This window comes from Rana temporaria, chromosome 10 (genome assembly GCF_905171775.1).
Source record: "Rana temporaria chromosome 10, aRanTem1.1, whole genome shotgun sequence".
NCBI lineage: Eukaryota > Metazoa > Chordata > Amphibia > Anura > Ranidae > Rana > Rana temporaria.
In genome coordinates this window covers 129,134,949-129,153,246 of record NC_053498.1, presented here as the reverse complement: position 1 = coordinate 129,153,246, position 18,298 = coordinate 129,134,949, and the positions used below count along the sequence as shown (strand labels likewise).

The following is an 18,298-nucleotide window of genomic DNA, read 5'->3' as shown; positions in this document are numbered from 1 at the left end:
ACAGATTTGTTGTTAATGCTCTTTTCTGGTGCCTTTCAATATCCAGAACTTACAATCTAAGGTGGGGGGGGGGGGGGTCAGGAGACACAAAAGGTGTTAATACCTGTGGGGAATGGGCTGATGGAGGGTGTCCTATTCTCACCCCATACATTATACAGAGCTGTATCTAAAGTGATTGGAAGGGGTGTCCCTGCCCCCCCATATATTGTACAGAACTCTGTAGTAATAGGAAGGGGCGTTGTGCGTCGCGCCCCTCCTCCATACATTGTACACAAATGAATATTGAAGCAAAAGAAAAAAGGGGGGTGTGTCCTGTCCCCTCATACATTATAGAGAGCGGATCAGAGGGCCTATAGAAAAGCCGTGACCTGTCATCTGCCCACTCCGCTCCTTGTGGCCCGCGACTGGTTACCAAGTTGCTTAAGTGGCATTCACTCTTCAAAAGGTTGGGCACCGCTGCTCTAGACCATGGATGCTCAACCTGTGGCTCTCCAGCTGTTGTGCAACTACAAGTCCCATCATGCATCTGCCCTTGGGAGTCATGCTTGTAACTGTCAGCCTTGCAATGCCTCATGGGACTTGTAGTTCCGCAACAGATGAAGGGTCACAAGTTGAGCAACCATGCTCTAGACTGATAACCTTACCACATCACTTCCAAGGTCGGCAGTGCTACCAGATGACCTCCAAGACCAATAACTAAACTGGATCACCTCCAATCTCTTACTTAAATTACCAAAGATCTACAACAGTATTAGATCACCTCTGAGATCAGCTTCATAACTGAATCACCCAAGTACCAGATCACCTTTAAAAAAAAAAAAAACACAACACCTTAACTGGATCACCAACAAGACCAACGGTGATATCAGATCGCCTCACAGACTGACAATGCTATTGGATAACCAGTGACATAAGCCATGCTGCTGGATCACCTGCAAGAGTGACAGTGGCACCCAATCAACCCCGAAAAATGAAAACACCAGACATAAAATCCATACATTTACAAGAACCCATTACCTGATCACATCCAACACAGGGTTACTTGATTACCTCTGACACCAACAGTGCCACCTGATCAGCTCCGACACAGACATCGTCACCTGATCAGCCCCGACACAGACATCGTCACCTGATCAGCTCCGACACAGACATCGTCACCTGATCAGCTCCGACACAGACATCGTCACCTGATCAGCTCCGACACAGACATTGTCACCTGATCAGCCCCGACACAGACATCGTCACCTGATCAGCTCCGACACAGACATCGTCACCTGATCAGCTCCGACACAGACATCGTCACCTGATCAGCTCCGACACAGACATCGTCACCTGATCAGCTCCGACACAGACATCGTCACCTGATCAGCTCCGACACAGACATCGTCACCTGATCAGCTCCGACACAGACATTGTCACCTGATCAGCTCCGACACAGACATTGTCACCTGATCAGCTCCGACACAGACATTGTCACCTGATCAGCTCCGACACAGACATCGTCACCTGATCAGCTCCGACACAGACATCGTCACCTGATCAGCTCCGACACAGACATCGTCACCTGATCAGCCCCGACACAGACATCGTCACCTGATCAGCCCCGACACAGACATGTCACCTGATCAGCCCCGACACAGACATGTCACCTGATCAGCCCCGACACAGACATTGTCACCTGATCAGCTCCGACACAGACATTGATACCTGATCAGCCCAGACACAGACATCGTCACCTGATCAGCTCCGACACAGACATTGATACCTGATCAGCTCCGACACAGACATTGATACCTGATCAGCTCCGACACAGACAGCAATACCTGATCAGCTCCGACACAGACAGCAATACCTGATCAGCTCCGACACAGACAGCAATACCTGATCAGCTCCGACACAGACAGCAATACCTGATCAGCTCCGACACAGACAGCAATACCTGATCAGCTCCGACACAGACAGCAATACCTGATCAGCTCCGACACAGACATCGTCACCTGATCAGCTCCGACACAGACATCGTCACCTGATCAGCCCAGACACAGACATTGATACCTGATCAGCCCCGACACAGACAGCAATACCTGATCAGCTCCGACACAGACAGCAATACCTGATCAGCTCCGACACAGACATCAATACCTGATCAGCTCCGACACAGACATCAATACCTGATCAGCTCCGACACAGACATCGTCACCTGATCAGCTCCGACACAGACATCGTCACCTGATCAGCTCCGACACAGACAGCAATACCTGATCACCTCTGAGACACACAGTGCTTTTTAAGCATTTATGAGACCAGTGCTAGCAGATCACATCACGAGGAGGGCAAGTTTTTGTGATCAGGGTCACTGAGGGGAGCTGTCTGTGGTGCTGAAGCCAAGTATCTAATACAGGTTTGGGAGGTGGATGTTGGGGGTTATGGCAGGAAGTACTGTGACTCCAATATGAGATAAGTGCTGCACACAGCTCACACTACAGGCGCCTGTTAATATATGACATGGCCTACATACAGCTGTGATCACATCTCCCTGCCACCTTCCAAGTGTGACATTCCACATCTCACTAGATTCAGCAAGTGCGCCTAATCTTCTCAAAGGAAACTTGCTTTTTACATGCAGGGCTCCTACAACCACCATTCATCACAAAAATATTGATCACTTTATTAGATATTAGTGGAAGACATCCTATAGTCCTCAGAGCTATACAAGTACATGACGGATTAAAAACCGAACTGCAAAAAATGAAAGTCTTTCCATCTTTATTCTGAATATTGGGAAGAGTGCATGGACCTGTGTTTCGCACATTCTTCAAATAGATGTAAATGGATATAAAACGGATGATCATCAACTTAAATCCATTTGCCCATAGGAGTATGTCAACGGATGGATGAAAAATGGACGGACCTTGTGAAAGGGACCTGAAGATCTGTAATGTTTTGGGCCCAAGCCAGGAAATGAAGCCTGGCAATGTCCTGCTTCTATAAGGTTAAGAAAACAAAACTACAATTCTATACAATGCAGTTCAATAAGATTCTCAGACCTAGATTCAGGTACGGCCAATCTACGTTGCGCGGGCGTAGCGTACCGTATTTACGCTACGCCGCCGCAACTTAGAGAGGCAAGTGCTGTATTCACAAAGCACTTGCCTCCTAAGTTTCGGCGGCGTAGCCTAAATAGGCCGGCGTAAGCGCGCGTAATTTAAAGTAGGCTGTAGGGGGCGTGTTGTATTTAAATGAGGCTTGACCCCATGTAGATGCATGGCCGAACGAACGGCGCATGCGCGCGCATACTCAGTATCACGTCGTATTTACGCCCAAAGATGTGTCGGCTCAATGCCTGTGACGTGAACGAAATTTACGCACAGCCCTATTCGCTTACGCAAACAGCGTAAAAAGATACGCTTGTTCCGACCTCCATACTTTGCATGGGATGCGCCACCTAGAGACCAGCTTTATCTTTATGCCGGCGTATCTCTAACGTAAACGGTGTAACTAATTGCGACGGGCGCACGTACGTTCGTGAATCGGCGTATCTAGTCATTTGCATATTCTACGCTGAACTCAACGGAAGCGCCACCTAGCGGCCAGCGTAAATATGCACCCTAAGATACGACGGCATAGTAGACTTACGCCACTTGTATCTTAGCCTAATTTAAGCGTATCTGGTTTCCAGAATACGCTTAAATTTACGACGGCGCAGATTTGGACTTAAGACGGCGTATCTACTGATACGCCGACGTAAGTCTGAGAATTTGGCCCTCAGTCTTCTTCCATCTCCTTCATGCGATTACACAAAGCAGCCGGGATCGGCCCTTGTGCAGGGAAAAGGGAACAGCAGGGGACATAACATGTGATTAAGTTCACCAACAAGTTTTACTAAGTGGAGCCCCCAATTTAAATAATTGAGATCCTTATTCACGCTCTCGGTGCGTTCTGAACATAGATGACCTCTATATATGCCACCAAACTGTCAGCTTCTTGTCCTATCTGCCCCCTGATCAGACATTTCACTCATTAACTTCAGGCCTTTGTAGCATCTCCAAGATTCATTAGAAGCAACTTTCATGCATACGCCAGAAGAAACAAAAGTTCAGCTGGAAGACAATTCGGCTTTTTTGGTTCATTAGCATACTTTCTCGAAAAGAAAAAAAAAGTCAACATTGTCAAAACAATGATATGATGACAGGGATCCCTTCTGGCTACATTCCTGGCCCCGCCATGGAAAGTGATACCCAGCTAGGAGAAGTTACAAGATGTTTCGTATCAATACACACGCGCGAGTGGGCGTCCGCGTGGGCCGCTGTGTGAGCTGTAGCTGCCACTTGGCAACAAACACTCCTTCTCGCTAGTCAAACTTGTTTACTACGAATTGAGAACAGAATTTTAAGTGGAGAGTTGTAAAAAAGAGAAAAAAAAATCCTCATAAATCCATAAATAAACTTTATCTGCTTAGAAGATGTGGATGGCAAGAGGCAACAGTGAGGTGTTCTCGTACCAGCACAGATACAGGCCCGGTGTTTGCCTGAATCTGAGGTGAACATGTGAAGAGTTACATGAAGCACACGTATAAAAACAATGATGGGGGGGGGGTAAATGTTTTTGCTCCTCACCTTACTGTCCTCCAGGTTTTACAAGGCGGACATGAAAGACTGAGGATTGGAAGGCTGACGATCAAAAGGTTATGTGGAAAGCTGAGAATTATAGGTGACATGGAAGGCTAAGGATTGGGTGTGGCATGGAAGGTGGAAAATCAGAGGTAACATGGAAGGCGGAGGACCAGACATGGAAAGCAAAGGACCAGACATGGAAAGCAAAGGACCAGACATGGGAGGCAGAGGACCAGACATGGGAGGCAGAGGACCAGACATGGGAGGCAGAGGACCAGACATGGGAGGCAGAGGACCAGACATGGGAGGCAGAGGACCAGACATGGGAGGCAGAGGACCAGACATGGGAGGCAGAGGACCAGACATGGGAGGCAGAGGACCAGACATGGGAGGCAGAGGACCAGACATGGGAGGCAGAGGACCAGACATGGGAGGCAGAGGACCAGACATGGGAGGCAGAGGGCCAGACATGACATGGAAAGCTGAAGATCAGAGGTGAACATAGATTAGCAAACAAAGCATGTTTCCCGCCAAAATCTGTTTTCAGTTTCATATTGCTTCAGCAAGAGTAAAAAGCTGTCCGGTATTTTTTCTGTGACCTCATTGTAGAGATTTTACCTCACTTCCTGTCTCTGACTCCGGTACAATACATTTTGGAAGCAGTTGCCACCACTATAAGAAGGTACAGAAGGAAATAAAATTGTTCCAACCATTTACCAAGTAAGTGGAAATCTCCCCAACTCTTCACCACTCCATTCATAAGACTATAAAACATTCTGGCTGGAGTAGGACTTTAAATACGTCAGTATGACAGTTTAGCTGCACCATGTGGGAAAGATTTGTATCTGCTACCTCCAATATATGGACTGTATCCTCGCTAAAAGATTTATCTTCTCTAATTGTCCCCGATAAAGAGAGAACGTGGGGACCCCCAGTCACCGCGCCCTACTGTACTGAATATTATCCAGCGCTTTGGGCACTTTTCTGGCTTCCAGGTAAACTGGGACAAATCCCCGTTGTTTATGCTAGACCAATCCGCCCCAATTACACTACCACCCTCATGTCCATTCCAGATTGTACATACCTTTCACCATCTAGGTATTGACATACAACGGCCTATCTCCTCATACATTAACATTTATTTAGATCCACTCATTAGTAGAATACATCGTCTCTCCACGAAGGGATGGGAGGGTACAACAGTTCTAGCTATTACCATAGGGATAGTCAAGCTTTTAAAGCTACTACCGCCCAGTACGCATATTACATATGCCCCCAATACTCCCTTGTGGGGTAAACCAGGTCTACCAGGGTTAGACTGATTTCCCACCTATTTATACTAAAAAATGTTCACTCCTTGGATGAATTTCGCAGGGACTATGGCCTTCCTCCTACGGCCTATTTCTGATATCTGCAGATACGCCATACCTGTTTCGAAGGCCAAACAACGTTTGGCCTTCTAAACAGACATCAAGCTCTCCCCACTCGAACGCTTATTGACTGACCTGTCTAACCCTAAACTTGTATCCACGTACTACAAAACTCTCCTTTATATTACGACAACTAGGACTAGCACCACAGAAAATAAATGGCGCTCTGACATACCCGTGATAAAGTCAAACCAATTATACAGGTCCTACTTTACCCCTTGTTTACTCCATAGTAGGGGTGCAACGGATCATCATTGATCTGTGATCCAAACGTGTTGCCGTGTTCGGATCGGCACACCACGCAATCCGCGGATTGCGGCCGTAGGAAAGGCCGTGGCTTCGGCCTAGCTCCGGAGCTGCGGCCATCTTGGTACACCCGGCGGCGGCCTAGGTGAGCTCCCCAGAGCGGCACGCAGACAGGGGGAGATATGTGGATATTACAGTGGGGGAGATGTCTGTGGATATTACAGTGGGGGAGATGTCTGTGCATATTACAGTGGGGGGGGGGGGGGTCTGTGCATATTACAGTGGGGGAGATGTCTGTGCATATTACAGTGGGGGGGGGGGGGTCTGTGCATATTACAGTGGGGGGGGGGGAGAGGTCTGTGCATATTACAGCGGGGGGGGGGGGGGGGGAGAGGTCTGTGCATATTACAGCGGGGGGGGGGGGGAGAGGTCTGTGCATATTACAGTGGGGGGAGTATGCTTGCAATCCAAGGTTTTACTGTACTTTGATTCTGTACTTGCCAAATATGCTCCAGAAATCTCCCTTCACGGAGTCTGGCTGAGTCTATTTTAACTGTGGACTGAAGCCGCTGCCGGTTTACTTCCTGGATTTACACAGAGGCCCACCTCCAGCTCTGTAGCTCTCATTGGCCCACTTATAACTCATCCCCCCCTCCCTTCCTGGCAAACTCACAAGAGTGAGCAAGAGAGCTGTGCATGATGTCATAAGCCTAGGTTTTTACAAGACACAGGATGTATAAGATATTTACTGTCAGGAAAAAAAAAATATTTACTATCCAAAGTTAAAAAACAACAAGGGCAGATGATTTAATAGATGGAAAGATGAAAACAATTACTGAAATTCTGTTTTAAGTTGAACGTTTACTATAAAAAAACAAAAATATATGAGATAATGGCTGTGATCACAGGAGCTTGCATTGCAGAGAAGCAGCAATAAAGAAGCATCCAAGTTACACAGGCTTCTGTCTAACAAGTCAGCGCTCAGAACAGAGACGGAGGTTACACAAGGTTGAGGGATTAGGAATTCTACCTTCTGCATACAGAGTGGAGCCTGAGAACAGAGCTACTAGAGAATATCAGGAGACTTCCCTCTGTGGGGAGAACTTCAAACACTATGGATTAGGAGGAAGTTTGGAAGCAGAGTACTGATTGTGAGAAGACTAGGAAGATGTTGGAGGGTCTGTGGAAGGAGAATGAGAAGGGTCTGCAGAGGGGAAGTATGGAGTACTTGTGGAAGAAGAGTGTAGATGGGAGGTCTACAAACTTTCTAAGCAAAGGACAAGTTTACTATCCTTAGGACCTAAGAAGGGCCAGACTGAGGCTATTGGGAGTAGAGATCCCAATGTCAGTGGGAATAAGCCATGCCCCACCATTTGTGTCAGTGGGAGGAATTGTGTCCCATCGGTGTCATTGTGAAGAATTGTGTCCCTTCATTGGGCTGCAGTTAGGAGGCCACTGATGTAGAGCATGTGTGCGCAAGGAGAGCGGAGGGGGTCCACGCCAGGAAGGAGCGCGAAGAGGGTCCATGCCCGGAAGGAGAGGGTCCACGCCCGGAAGGAGAGGGTCCACACCCAGAAGGAGAGCGGAGGGGGTCCACGCCCGGAAGGAGGAGCGGAGGGGGGTCCACGCCCGGAAGGAGGAGCGGAGGGGGGTCCACGCCCGGAAGGAGGAGCGGAGGGGGGTCCACGCCCGGAAGGAGGAGCGGAGGGGGGTCCACGCCCGGAAGGAGGAGCGGAGGGGGGTCCACGCCCGGAAGGAGGAGCGGAGGGGGGTCCACGCCCGGAAGGAGGAGCGGAGGGGGGTCCACGCCCGGAAGGAGGAGCGGAGGGGGGTCCACGCCCGGAAGGAGGAGCGGAGGGGGGTCCACGCCCGGAAGGAGGAGCGGAGAGGGTCCACGCCCGGGAGGAGGAGCGGAGAGGGTCCACGCCCGGGAGGAGGAGCGGAGAGAGTCCACGCCCGGGAGGAGGAGCGGAGAGGGTCCACGCCCGGGAGGAGGAGCGGAGAGGGTCCACGCCCGGGAGGAGGAGCGGAGAGGGTCCACGCCCGGGAGGAGGAGCGGAGAGGGTTCACGCCCGGGAGGAGAGGGTCCACGCCCGGGAGGAGAGGGTCCACGCCCGGGAGGAGAGGGTCCACGCCCGGGAGGAGAGGGTCCATGTTTCAGGCTATTAACCATGACATCATGTAGTGAAATAAACAAAAGGATTGAGTCTTATACCTGGAGAAGAAATGGCACCATCATTGGCAGACATGACAGCAATGAAATATTGTGTAATCTGCAGAAGTTTACTGACAGCAGTGATGATACAAAATAACACAGACCCCAGGCAAGACACATGTGGCATGGCATCAATTACAGGGTCAGCGACAGAAATTGAAGTGGGAACCCTGCTAGTTCTATCTTTCACAGTTTATAGGAAACTACAGAAAGACTGTAAGCAACCCGAGCAGGACGTAGAACAAGCTAGGATGCCCTTAGCTGCAGAGAAGTGTGGCGTCTCATTCAGAGCATTCCATGGCCTAAGAAGTGCCGAGTCCCATCTAGAAGATTCTCGGCATGAGAAGCCCAGATTTCCATCTCGACCATTTCCAAGCCTGAAGCCTCATACACACGATTCTCAGATGTTTTCCAGCAGAACTGTCAGGAGAGCATTTGGCCGGGAATCCCGGCCCTGTGTATGCTCCTTAGCAGTTCCCCCCCCCCCCCCCCCCCCCATCAGGAAAACATCTGAGAAGCCCGACGGGAAAATAGAGAACCCTGCTCTCTATTTTCTCATCGGGGTTCCCGGCAGAGTGTTTCCTGCCGAGAAAACCGGTTGTATGTATGCTTACCTGTCCCAGCTCAACCCCCGCGCATGCTCAATAAGAGTTTGACGCATGCGCGGTAGCATACAAGTTTAGTGTGGGGTGTAGCAAGATGGCGGCGACGGCAATCGAATGCGACAAGCACCAGCTCGTCGTGGTCGATGACGTCAACGCGTTCTTGCTATTCAAAAGAACGGCCGTCTGTATGCACGGCTTTGCAAGAAAAGCTTGCCAGGAATCCCGTCAGGAAAACCAACGTTTTTTTTCCTGACGGGATTCCCGCCCCTGTGGCCGAGTCCACTTCAGGGAATTCTCAAGTCTGAGATGTGTGGAGTCTCATTACAGAAAACATCATGGTGCCCAATATCTCACAATACACTGCCCATCATACACAGGATGTCAAGGCTTCCAATATCACAAAATGCACAAGATGTCATGGCACCTGATATGCCACCATGCACTACTCCTCCTCACACACAAGATTTCATGGTACCCAATATCCCACAATGCACTGCTCATCATACACAGAATACAATGGGAGATCTAAATTCACTTCCTGTCCCATAGCCAAAACAGGAAGTCCTTGCAAACTAGTGTTCTATTACTTTTCTATGGACAACCCAAAATTTGTAAACATCCCTTGTAATAGGAATAGTGTGCGACAGGTCCTCTTTATGGAGAAGTGTGGGGTCAATAAGACCCCACATCTCTCCCCCAGGCGATCTCATGCTTTCAGCCGCGATTGCAGCTCTATTTACTTCCTATTTACTTCCGGGTACCCGGGCGGGACGTCATCACATCGTGCCCGGGCCTCCGACGGTCATAGAGATGACTGGTGACCACCTGGTCACCAGTCATCTCTATCGTCGCGAGCCAGCGCCGGCCGATTCGTTCTCCCACTTCCTCCTTCCACCCAGGGACCACTAAGGTGATACGTCATATCGCCTTTTAGCGGCCCCTCCTTGTAGGCGATCACCTGCGACACGTGACAGGTCCCAGGCGATCGCCTGTCCACTCAGGGAGCGCTGCCCTGTTCGCGCATGCGCAGTGAGTGGCCGGCTGTGAAGCCGAAAGCTGTCACGGCCGGGTGCCCACAGTTGCAATGGAGGTGCCGGCGCTGAAGGGGGGACCAGAACGAAGCTCCCGGCGGCACGTCGCTGGACCATGGAACAGGCAAGTGTATATTTATTAAAAGCCAGAAGCTACACTTTTTGTAGCTGCTGCCTTTTAATAAACATAAAAAAAAGGCTGGAACTCCCCTTTAAATCTCCAGCACCTACCAGACACCAAAAATTATTGGTGTAGAGTCTGGTTAGTGTCATCTACAGCCAGAATAAATGTGCCATCTTTGCTCCTTCAAATTTTCTCGACACTGCCGTGGAAAACGAATGTCATTTTGATCTCACTAACGACTGGAAAATCTAACAAACATTCCTAAAGTAGGAAAAAATAAATGTACATATAATTCTACCAGTGCATGGAAAGCTTAAAGTATAACTAAAAGCAAAACTTTTTTTTTTTTATCATTGAAAGTAAAAGGAAAAAAATTCCACATTTTGGGTTGTCCCCAGAACAGTAATAAAGGGGAAGTCTTGGCCTTTCCCAAATGGATTCCTTTAATTTTGGGATTTCCTCACTTCCTGTTTTGGCTATGGGACAGGAAGTGAAGGTAATCACCCCAATTTGAAACAGATGGCAGAAAATAACTTGCATGGCTAATAATCCTTCCTTATTGTATCTAAAAATGGTAAAGTTTTGCCCACAGTTCTACTTGAATTCTCCTGGTCAAAGGAATGATGGCATTCATAGAGCATGGAGGCAGCAAAGGGCCCCTGTGTGAGTACAACCTGCCCCCTTCCCCCAACTCCCAACCAATGTCTTAGTACAAGAAGTATTCCTTGTATATGGACACATGCAGGCTAATACACATGCTCAAAATTTCCAACAACCAATGTTTGATGGGAGCCTTTTGTTCGGAAATTCCAGCTGTGTGTACGCACCATCGGACATTTGCTGTCGGAATTTTCTACAACAAAAATCTGAGAGCTGGTTCTCAAATTTTACGACAACGGAAATTCTGAGCGTGTGTACACAATTCAACGCACAAAATTCCACGCATGCTCGGAATCAAGCAGAAGAGCCGCACTGCCTATTGAACTTTTTTCTCGGCTTAAACGTGTTGTACGTCTCCGCGTTTATGACGTTTGTAATTTCCGACAACATTTGTGTGACCGTGTGTATGCAAGACAATATTAAACCAACATCAGTCGGATTAAAAAAAATCCCCGGTTTTGTTGTCGGAATGTCCGATCGTGTGTACGCGGCACAAGGGTCCTATGTGTGCCCGGATCTCCACCATAACATACAACTGGGGCCAGTACACACTTCACAGGTAAACTTTATAGGTAAAGTTGATCCGGGGAAAATCCGATTGCCTCTCGAGGGATCAGGAAGGAATTTTTTCCCCTGCTGTAGCAAATTGGATCTCATGCTCTGCTGGGGTTTTTCGCCTTCCTCTGGATCAACTGTGGGTATAGAATTGGGTATATGGGATTGTGCGATATTATTATTTTATTTTTTATGGTTGAACTTGATGGACTTGTGTCTTTTTTCAACCTGACTAACTATGAAACTTCCTGACCCGAGTGTCCTCAGGAAATGGAGGGAGCGCTCCACAAGTCTCAGTGCCAACAAGGAAGAAGTGAATATTCAGGCGAATGATGAGACCACAGGAGGGGTCCCAGCATCCAACCAACCTGCATCTTGTATAAATGGGCCCTTAAATCCAGAGGGCCCCTGTGGAGATGCACACATGGGGGTAGATTCAAGTGGCCCGCCGTAAGTTTGTGCGGGCGTAGCGTATGTTATTTACGATATTCCGCCGCAACTTAGACGGGCAAGTGCAGTATTCACAAAGCACTTGCTCCGTAAGTTGCGGCGTAGCGTAAATCAGCCGGGGTAAGCGCGCCAAATTCAAATTTGCAAGGGCGTGTTTTATGTAAATAAAACATGACCCCACGTAAATGACGTTTTTGACTAATTGCGCATGCGCCGTCCGTGAAAGTAACCCAGTGCGCATGCTCCAAATTAACCCGCAAAAAGCCAATGCTTTCGACGTGAACGGAAATTACGCAAAGCCCCATTCATGGACGACTTACGCAAACGACGTAAAATTTTCAAAATTCGATGCGGGAACGACGTCCATACTTAACATAGGATACGCCTCATATAGCAGGGGTAACTTTATGCCGGAAAAAGCACAACGTAAACGACGTAAAAAAAAATGTGTCGGGCGGACGTACGTTTCTGAATCGGCGTATCTACCTAATTTGCATATTCCTTGCGTAAATCGACGGAAGCGCCACCTAGCGGCCAGCGTAAATATGCAACTAAGATACGACGGCGTAAGAGACTTACGCCAGTCGGATCTAAGCCAAATTCCGGCGTATCTTGTTTTCCGAATACAGAAAAAAAGATACGCCGGAGCAACCTAGAAGTTACGCGGCGTATCAATAGATACGCCAGGGTAACTTCTTTATGAATCTACCCCACGGTGTGTCCATTCTGTCTTGGGCCTTGTGGTTGTCTGTGGAGATCTGGGGGGGATCCCGGAATCTACACAACTATTACAATGTACCCATCATGCACTGCTCAGCATCACCCACATAGAGAGACATTGAAAGTTCCTGGAGCCCCAGCCCTGGGGCCACTCACACAACTCTTCATCCAAGTCAGCCAGCGCTGTAAATATGGAACATCAAACTACCTGCACATCCCAATATATGGAGCAGAAGACTCATTTGTAATGATGTAAGCCCCCCTCCCCCCACACATCGCACCTCAGTGATGGCAAAGTGAGCATCTCCACCAATCACTGAATTCCTTCCAGCAGGAAAATGCCATTTCCTCTCAGCTCTGCCAATAGTACAGCCAAGTTGTATTGCCCTCTTCCTGCAGACTCTCTGTGCCCGGAGGACTGAGCGGGGAGGGATCCCACGCTCAGCGAAGATCATTTCTGCAATTACTGGTGGAAACTTCAAGCTGTCATCAATCAGCGGCCTTGAAATCAGTGCGCAAGATGAATTAACCCCTTCACCGCTGGAAGCACCACAACCGACTACTGACGCCGGACGGGAGGCGCAGAGGAGCTGGCAGAGGACGGGTTAAGCCTCCAGAAGGTTCCCAGGAATACGCGGTGCCTCCAGGTGAGGTCTCCTCCGCAAGTCGGTCATGACAACTTTCTTTGGCACACATCTAGTAAGGTGACCGGATCCTCCCCCCCCCCCCCAATGAACCGGTCCATCACACTCTGCAATATCGGTCTGTCCTTTCCGAACTCCACCCAAAACCACCCGTCACATGGCACTGAATTCATGAATTACAGATGACATCATCCAGAGCCTCCGCGCTCCGACCGTCACCTCCCTCCTGCACTTCTACACGACTTGTGACACTGACTCACACTAATGAGATGTGACAAGATAGAAAATGTGGAGCCTGTCAGCACCTCGCTGCCCTCCCGGTCACCGTCCTTCACCGTCCCTGCTGCATGGACAGTCCGCTCACCACCACTCTGCAGCAGCCATCCATTAACCCCTTCCTCACCCCCCCATCAAATACCCAGAATGGCACAGGAGAGCCGGAGAGGACATGGCGGGGTCACACAACATAAAGGGAAATGTCTTCTTGTGGAATTACTAGATGAAGTGACCTCATTTACTCTGTGTCCCTCCTCTGCCCTCTCTGTGCTTCTGCCAAGGCCTGGCCTGCACACAACTATGATGCCAAGACAGACTCCACTGCGGTGCTGCAAATGCCAACAGCTGCTGCAGGTTAGGAAGTGCCAACACCTGGATATGGGATGTCCTGCGACTGACAATGCTCCATAAGAGTGCACGGCACCTCTATGGATGTAACCCACATACAATAGCAAAGAGATAACCCTACTGTCCCAACCAGTGATCAGAGATAACCCTATTGCCCCATTCAGTGATCAGAGAGGTAACCCTACTGTCCCAACCAGTGATCAGAGAGGTAACCCTACTGTCCCAACCAGTGATCAGAGAGGTAACCCTACTGCCCCAACCAGTGATCAGAGAGATAACCCTACTGCCCCATTCAGTGATCAGAGAGGTAACCCTACTGTCCCAACCAGTGATCAGAGAGGTAACCCTACTGTCCCAACCAGTGATCAGAGAGGTAACCCTACTGCCCCAACCAGTGATCAGAGAGGTAACCCTACTGCCCCAACCAGTGATCAGAGAGGTAACCCTACTGTCCCAACCAATGATCAGAGAGGTAACCCTACTGTCCCAACCAGTGATCAGAGAGGTAACCCTACTGCCCCAACCAGTGATCAGAGAGATAACCCTACTGCCCCAACCAGTGATCAGAGAGGTAACCCTACTGCCCCAACCAGTGATCAGAGAGGTAACCCTACTGCCCCAACCAGTGATCAGAGAGATAACCCTACTGTCCCATTCAGTGATCAGAGAGGTAACCCTACTGTCCCAACCAATGATCAGAGAGATAACCCTACTGTCCCATTCAGTGATCAGAGAGGTAACCCTACTGCCCCAACCAGTGATCAGAGAGGTAACCCTACTGCCCCAACCAGTGATCAGAGAGGTAACCCTACTGCCCCAACCAGTGATCAGAGAGATAACCTTACTGCCTCAACCAGTATCTTGTCACATCTCATTAGTGTGAGTCAGTGTCACAAGTCGTGTAGAAGTGCAGGAGGGAGGTGACGGTCGGAGCGCGGAGGCTCTGGATGATGTCATCTGTAATTCATGAATTCAGTGCCATGTGTGCCAAGGTGCCCTCAACCCCAGATCCCCCCTGTGTACCCCCCTCTGATCAGAGAGGTAACCCAACTGTCCAAACCAGTGATCAGAGAGGTAACCCTACTGTCCCAACCAATGATCAGAGAGGTAACCCTACTGCCCCAACCAGTGATCAGAGAGATAACCCTACTGTCCCATTCAGTGATCAGAGAGGTAACCCTACTGCCCCAACCAGTAATCAGAGATAACCCTACTGCCCCAACCAGTGATCAGAGAGGTAACCCTACTGCCCCAACCAGTGATCAGAGAGATAACCCTACTGTCCCAACCAGTGATCAGAGAGGTAACCCTACTGCCCCAACCAGTGATCAGAGAGATAACCCTACTGCCCCAACCAGTGATCAGAGAGGTAACCCTACTGTCCCAACCAGTGATCAGAGAGGTAACCCTACTGCCCCAACCAGTGATCAGAGAGGTAACCCTACTGTCCCAACCAGTGATCAGAGAGGTAACCCTACTGCCCCAACCAGTGATCAGAGAGATAACCCTACTGTCCCATTCAGTGATCAGAGAGGTAACCCTACTGCCCCAACCAGTAATCAGAGAGATAACCCTACTGCCCCAACCAGTGATCAGAGAGATAACCCTACTGTCCCAACCAGTGATCAGAGAGGTAACCCTACTGCCCCAACCAGTGATCAGAGAGGTAACCCTACTGCCCCATTCAGTGATCAGAGAGGTAACCCTACTGTCCAAACCAGTGATCAGAGAGTTAACCCTACTGTCCAAACCAGTGATCAGAGAGTTACCCCACTGTCCAAACCAGTGATCAGAGAGTTAACCCTACTGTCCAAACCAGTGATCAAAGAGTTAACCCTACTGTCCAAACCAGTGATCAGAGAGTTAACCCTACTGTCCAAACCAGTGATCAGAGAGTTAACCCTACTGTCCAAACCAGTGATCAGAGAGTTAACCCTACTGTCCAAACCAGTGATCAGAGAGTTAACCCTACTGCCCCATTCAGTGATCAGAGATGTAACCCTACTGTCCAAACCAGTGATCAGAGAGTTAACCCTACTGTCCAAACCAGTGATCAGAGAGTTAACCCTACTGTCCAAACCAGTGATCAGAGAGATAACCCTACTGCCCCATTCAGTGATCAGAGATGTAACCCTACTGTCCCAACCAGTGATCAGAGAGATAACCCTACTGCCCCAACCAGGGATCAGAAAGAATAACTCCACTGTTCCAACCAGTGATCAGATAGATAACCCTACTGTCCCAACCAGTGATCAGAGAGATAACCCTACTGCCCCAACCAGTGATCAGAGAGATAACCCTACTGCCCCAACCAGTGATCAGCAGAATAACACTACTGCCCCATCCAATGAGAAGTGATTTTTCTATTACCCCAACCAATAGGAAGCGATAATCCAACTGCTCCATCCAATGATCAGAGTGATGATACTAATGCCCCATCCAATAAAACAGATAATCCTACTGCTCCATTTAGTGAGGAGAGATAATCATACTGCCTCATCCAATGACAGAAGATAGAATTCTACTGCCCCATCCAATGATCAGCAATATAGAGTCCTACTGCCTCCCTAAGTAGCAACTAGTGACAGGAGAGGAAAGGGTAGACTTTGGGGTAAGAGCACAGAAGAGACGAGGGGTGGGGGTGGCAGATCAGGCAGAAAGAGGCATTTTAGATACATTTATGGAAAGACAGGAGGGTGGTATGGGGGGGGGTAACAGAGGAGAGACAGGGGAAGAAGGGGGGACACTGGGGTATTAGAGGGCAGACAGGGGGAAGGGGGTTACTGAGGTATTGCATAGAGTACTGGAAGGTATTAGGGCAGACAGAAGGGAGTGTTGGGGTATTAGATGGCAGAAAATGGGGGTAGAGTACAGACATAAGAGGGCATTAGAGGGCTGGCAGGAGGAATGGGGGTACTGGGGTATCAGAGGGAGTACTGAGGATATTAGGGCAGACAGGAAAATAACAGAAAAGATGGGGGTGTCAGGGAGGAGAGGACCTCCAGGGTATTAGAGGGCAGACAGAAGGAAGGGGGTGCTAGGGTACTAGAGATAGTACTCGGGGGTAATAGGTCAGACAGGAGGGAGTATTGGGGTATTAGAAGGCAGAAAATGGTAGTGGGGGTGAAATACAGACATTAGAGGGCTGGCAGTGTGAATGGGGGTACTGGGGTATCAGAGGGAGTACTGAGGGTATTAGGGCAGACAGGAGGGAGTATTGGGGTATTAGAGGGTAGAAAATCAGGGGGGAAAGGGGTACAGGTATAGACATGGGAAGGGGAGGGGAAGTGATTTTGGGAGAGACATGAAGGGGGAATTAGAGGACAGACTGGGGGGTGGGAGAGGGGGGGTAATAAAGGGGGTACTGTGGTAAGAAGGCGGAGGGGAGGGAATACTGGGGTATTAGTAGTCCCCAGGGGTACGTTTTTTGCGGTATTGGAGGGGAGACAGAAGGGGTATTGTGGGGTACTTTGGGGTCAGACGGGGAGTCGTGGGGCAGAAAAGGAGGGGGGTATTATGATCATAGGGGGGGGGGGGGTTATCAGAGGGTAGAGAAGAGGGGGGTATACAGAGAGAAGAGGAGGGGGGTACACAGAGAGAAGAGGAAGGGGGTACACAGAGAGAAGAGGAAGGGGGTACACAGAGAGAAGAGGAAGGGGGTACACAGAGAGAAGAGGAAGGGGGTACACAGGGGGGATCTGGGGTTGGGGGCACCTTGGGGTCAGACGGGGAGTCGTGGGGCACAGAAGGAGGGGGTATTATGATCATAGAGGGGGGGGTTATCAGAGGGTAGAGAGGAGGGGGGTACACAGGGGGGATCTGGGGTTGAGGGCACCTTGGGATCAGAACGGTTTGGGGGAGACAGTCAGGGGGGAGGGGGGTGTAGGATAGTTGGAAGGTAGTAGTAGTGGGGTAGTTGGCAGAGCAGGCAGCCCCGGTGGGTCGGTCGGTCTCACCTTGAGCCCGGGGAGGGGCGCACACAGCGAAGATGAAGGCGATGAAATGTCGCACATAGCGGATCATAGTAGATCGTACGATGGTCGCTCCGGAGCCTCATCCTCCCCGCCGTGTCATCCCCCTCCGATCTCCATCTCCGCTCTGCCCGCACCGGACACCGACTATAGCGGCCGCTCCCGCCCCCTCACCGCGCCCATTGGCCGGCCCCGCTCCAGGGGAGGCGCTGATTGGTCGGGGGAGGCGCCAGTCAGCGAGGAGGGGGTGGGGCCAGGCCAAAGGACAGCCGCAGTGTCATGCGCAATGCTGGGTCCCCAACTAGCACCACCGAGGCCCCTCTGTCCTCTTACCGAGACCTGTCCCGGCACTGCACCGGCCCCGGCTCTAACATTGTCCGTACAAGATCCGCCCCCCACCACCACCGATC

At 50.0% G+C, this 18,298-nt stretch overlaps 1 protein-coding gene across 3 annotated transcripts in view; it reads right to left on the bottom strand.

Moving 5' to 3' along the window:
* IGSF9B (immunoglobulin superfamily member 9B) overlaps window positions 1–18,037 on the bottom strand; it is a 100,585-nt gene extending 82,548 nt beyond the window's left edge. For 2 of the 3 annotated variants that reach the window (XM_040326252.1, XM_040326254.1), the window contains exon 1: window positions 17,874–18,037. In XM_040326252.1, the coding sequence (XP_040182186.1) occupies window positions 17,874–17,940 (67 nt within the window). In that variant the 5' untranslated portion in view covers window positions 17,941–18,037. The remainder of the gene's footprint in view (window positions 1–17,873) is intronic. The other variant, XM_040326255.1, reaches the window with a different exon arrangement.
* Window positions 18,038–18,298: the final 261 nt, after the last annotated feature.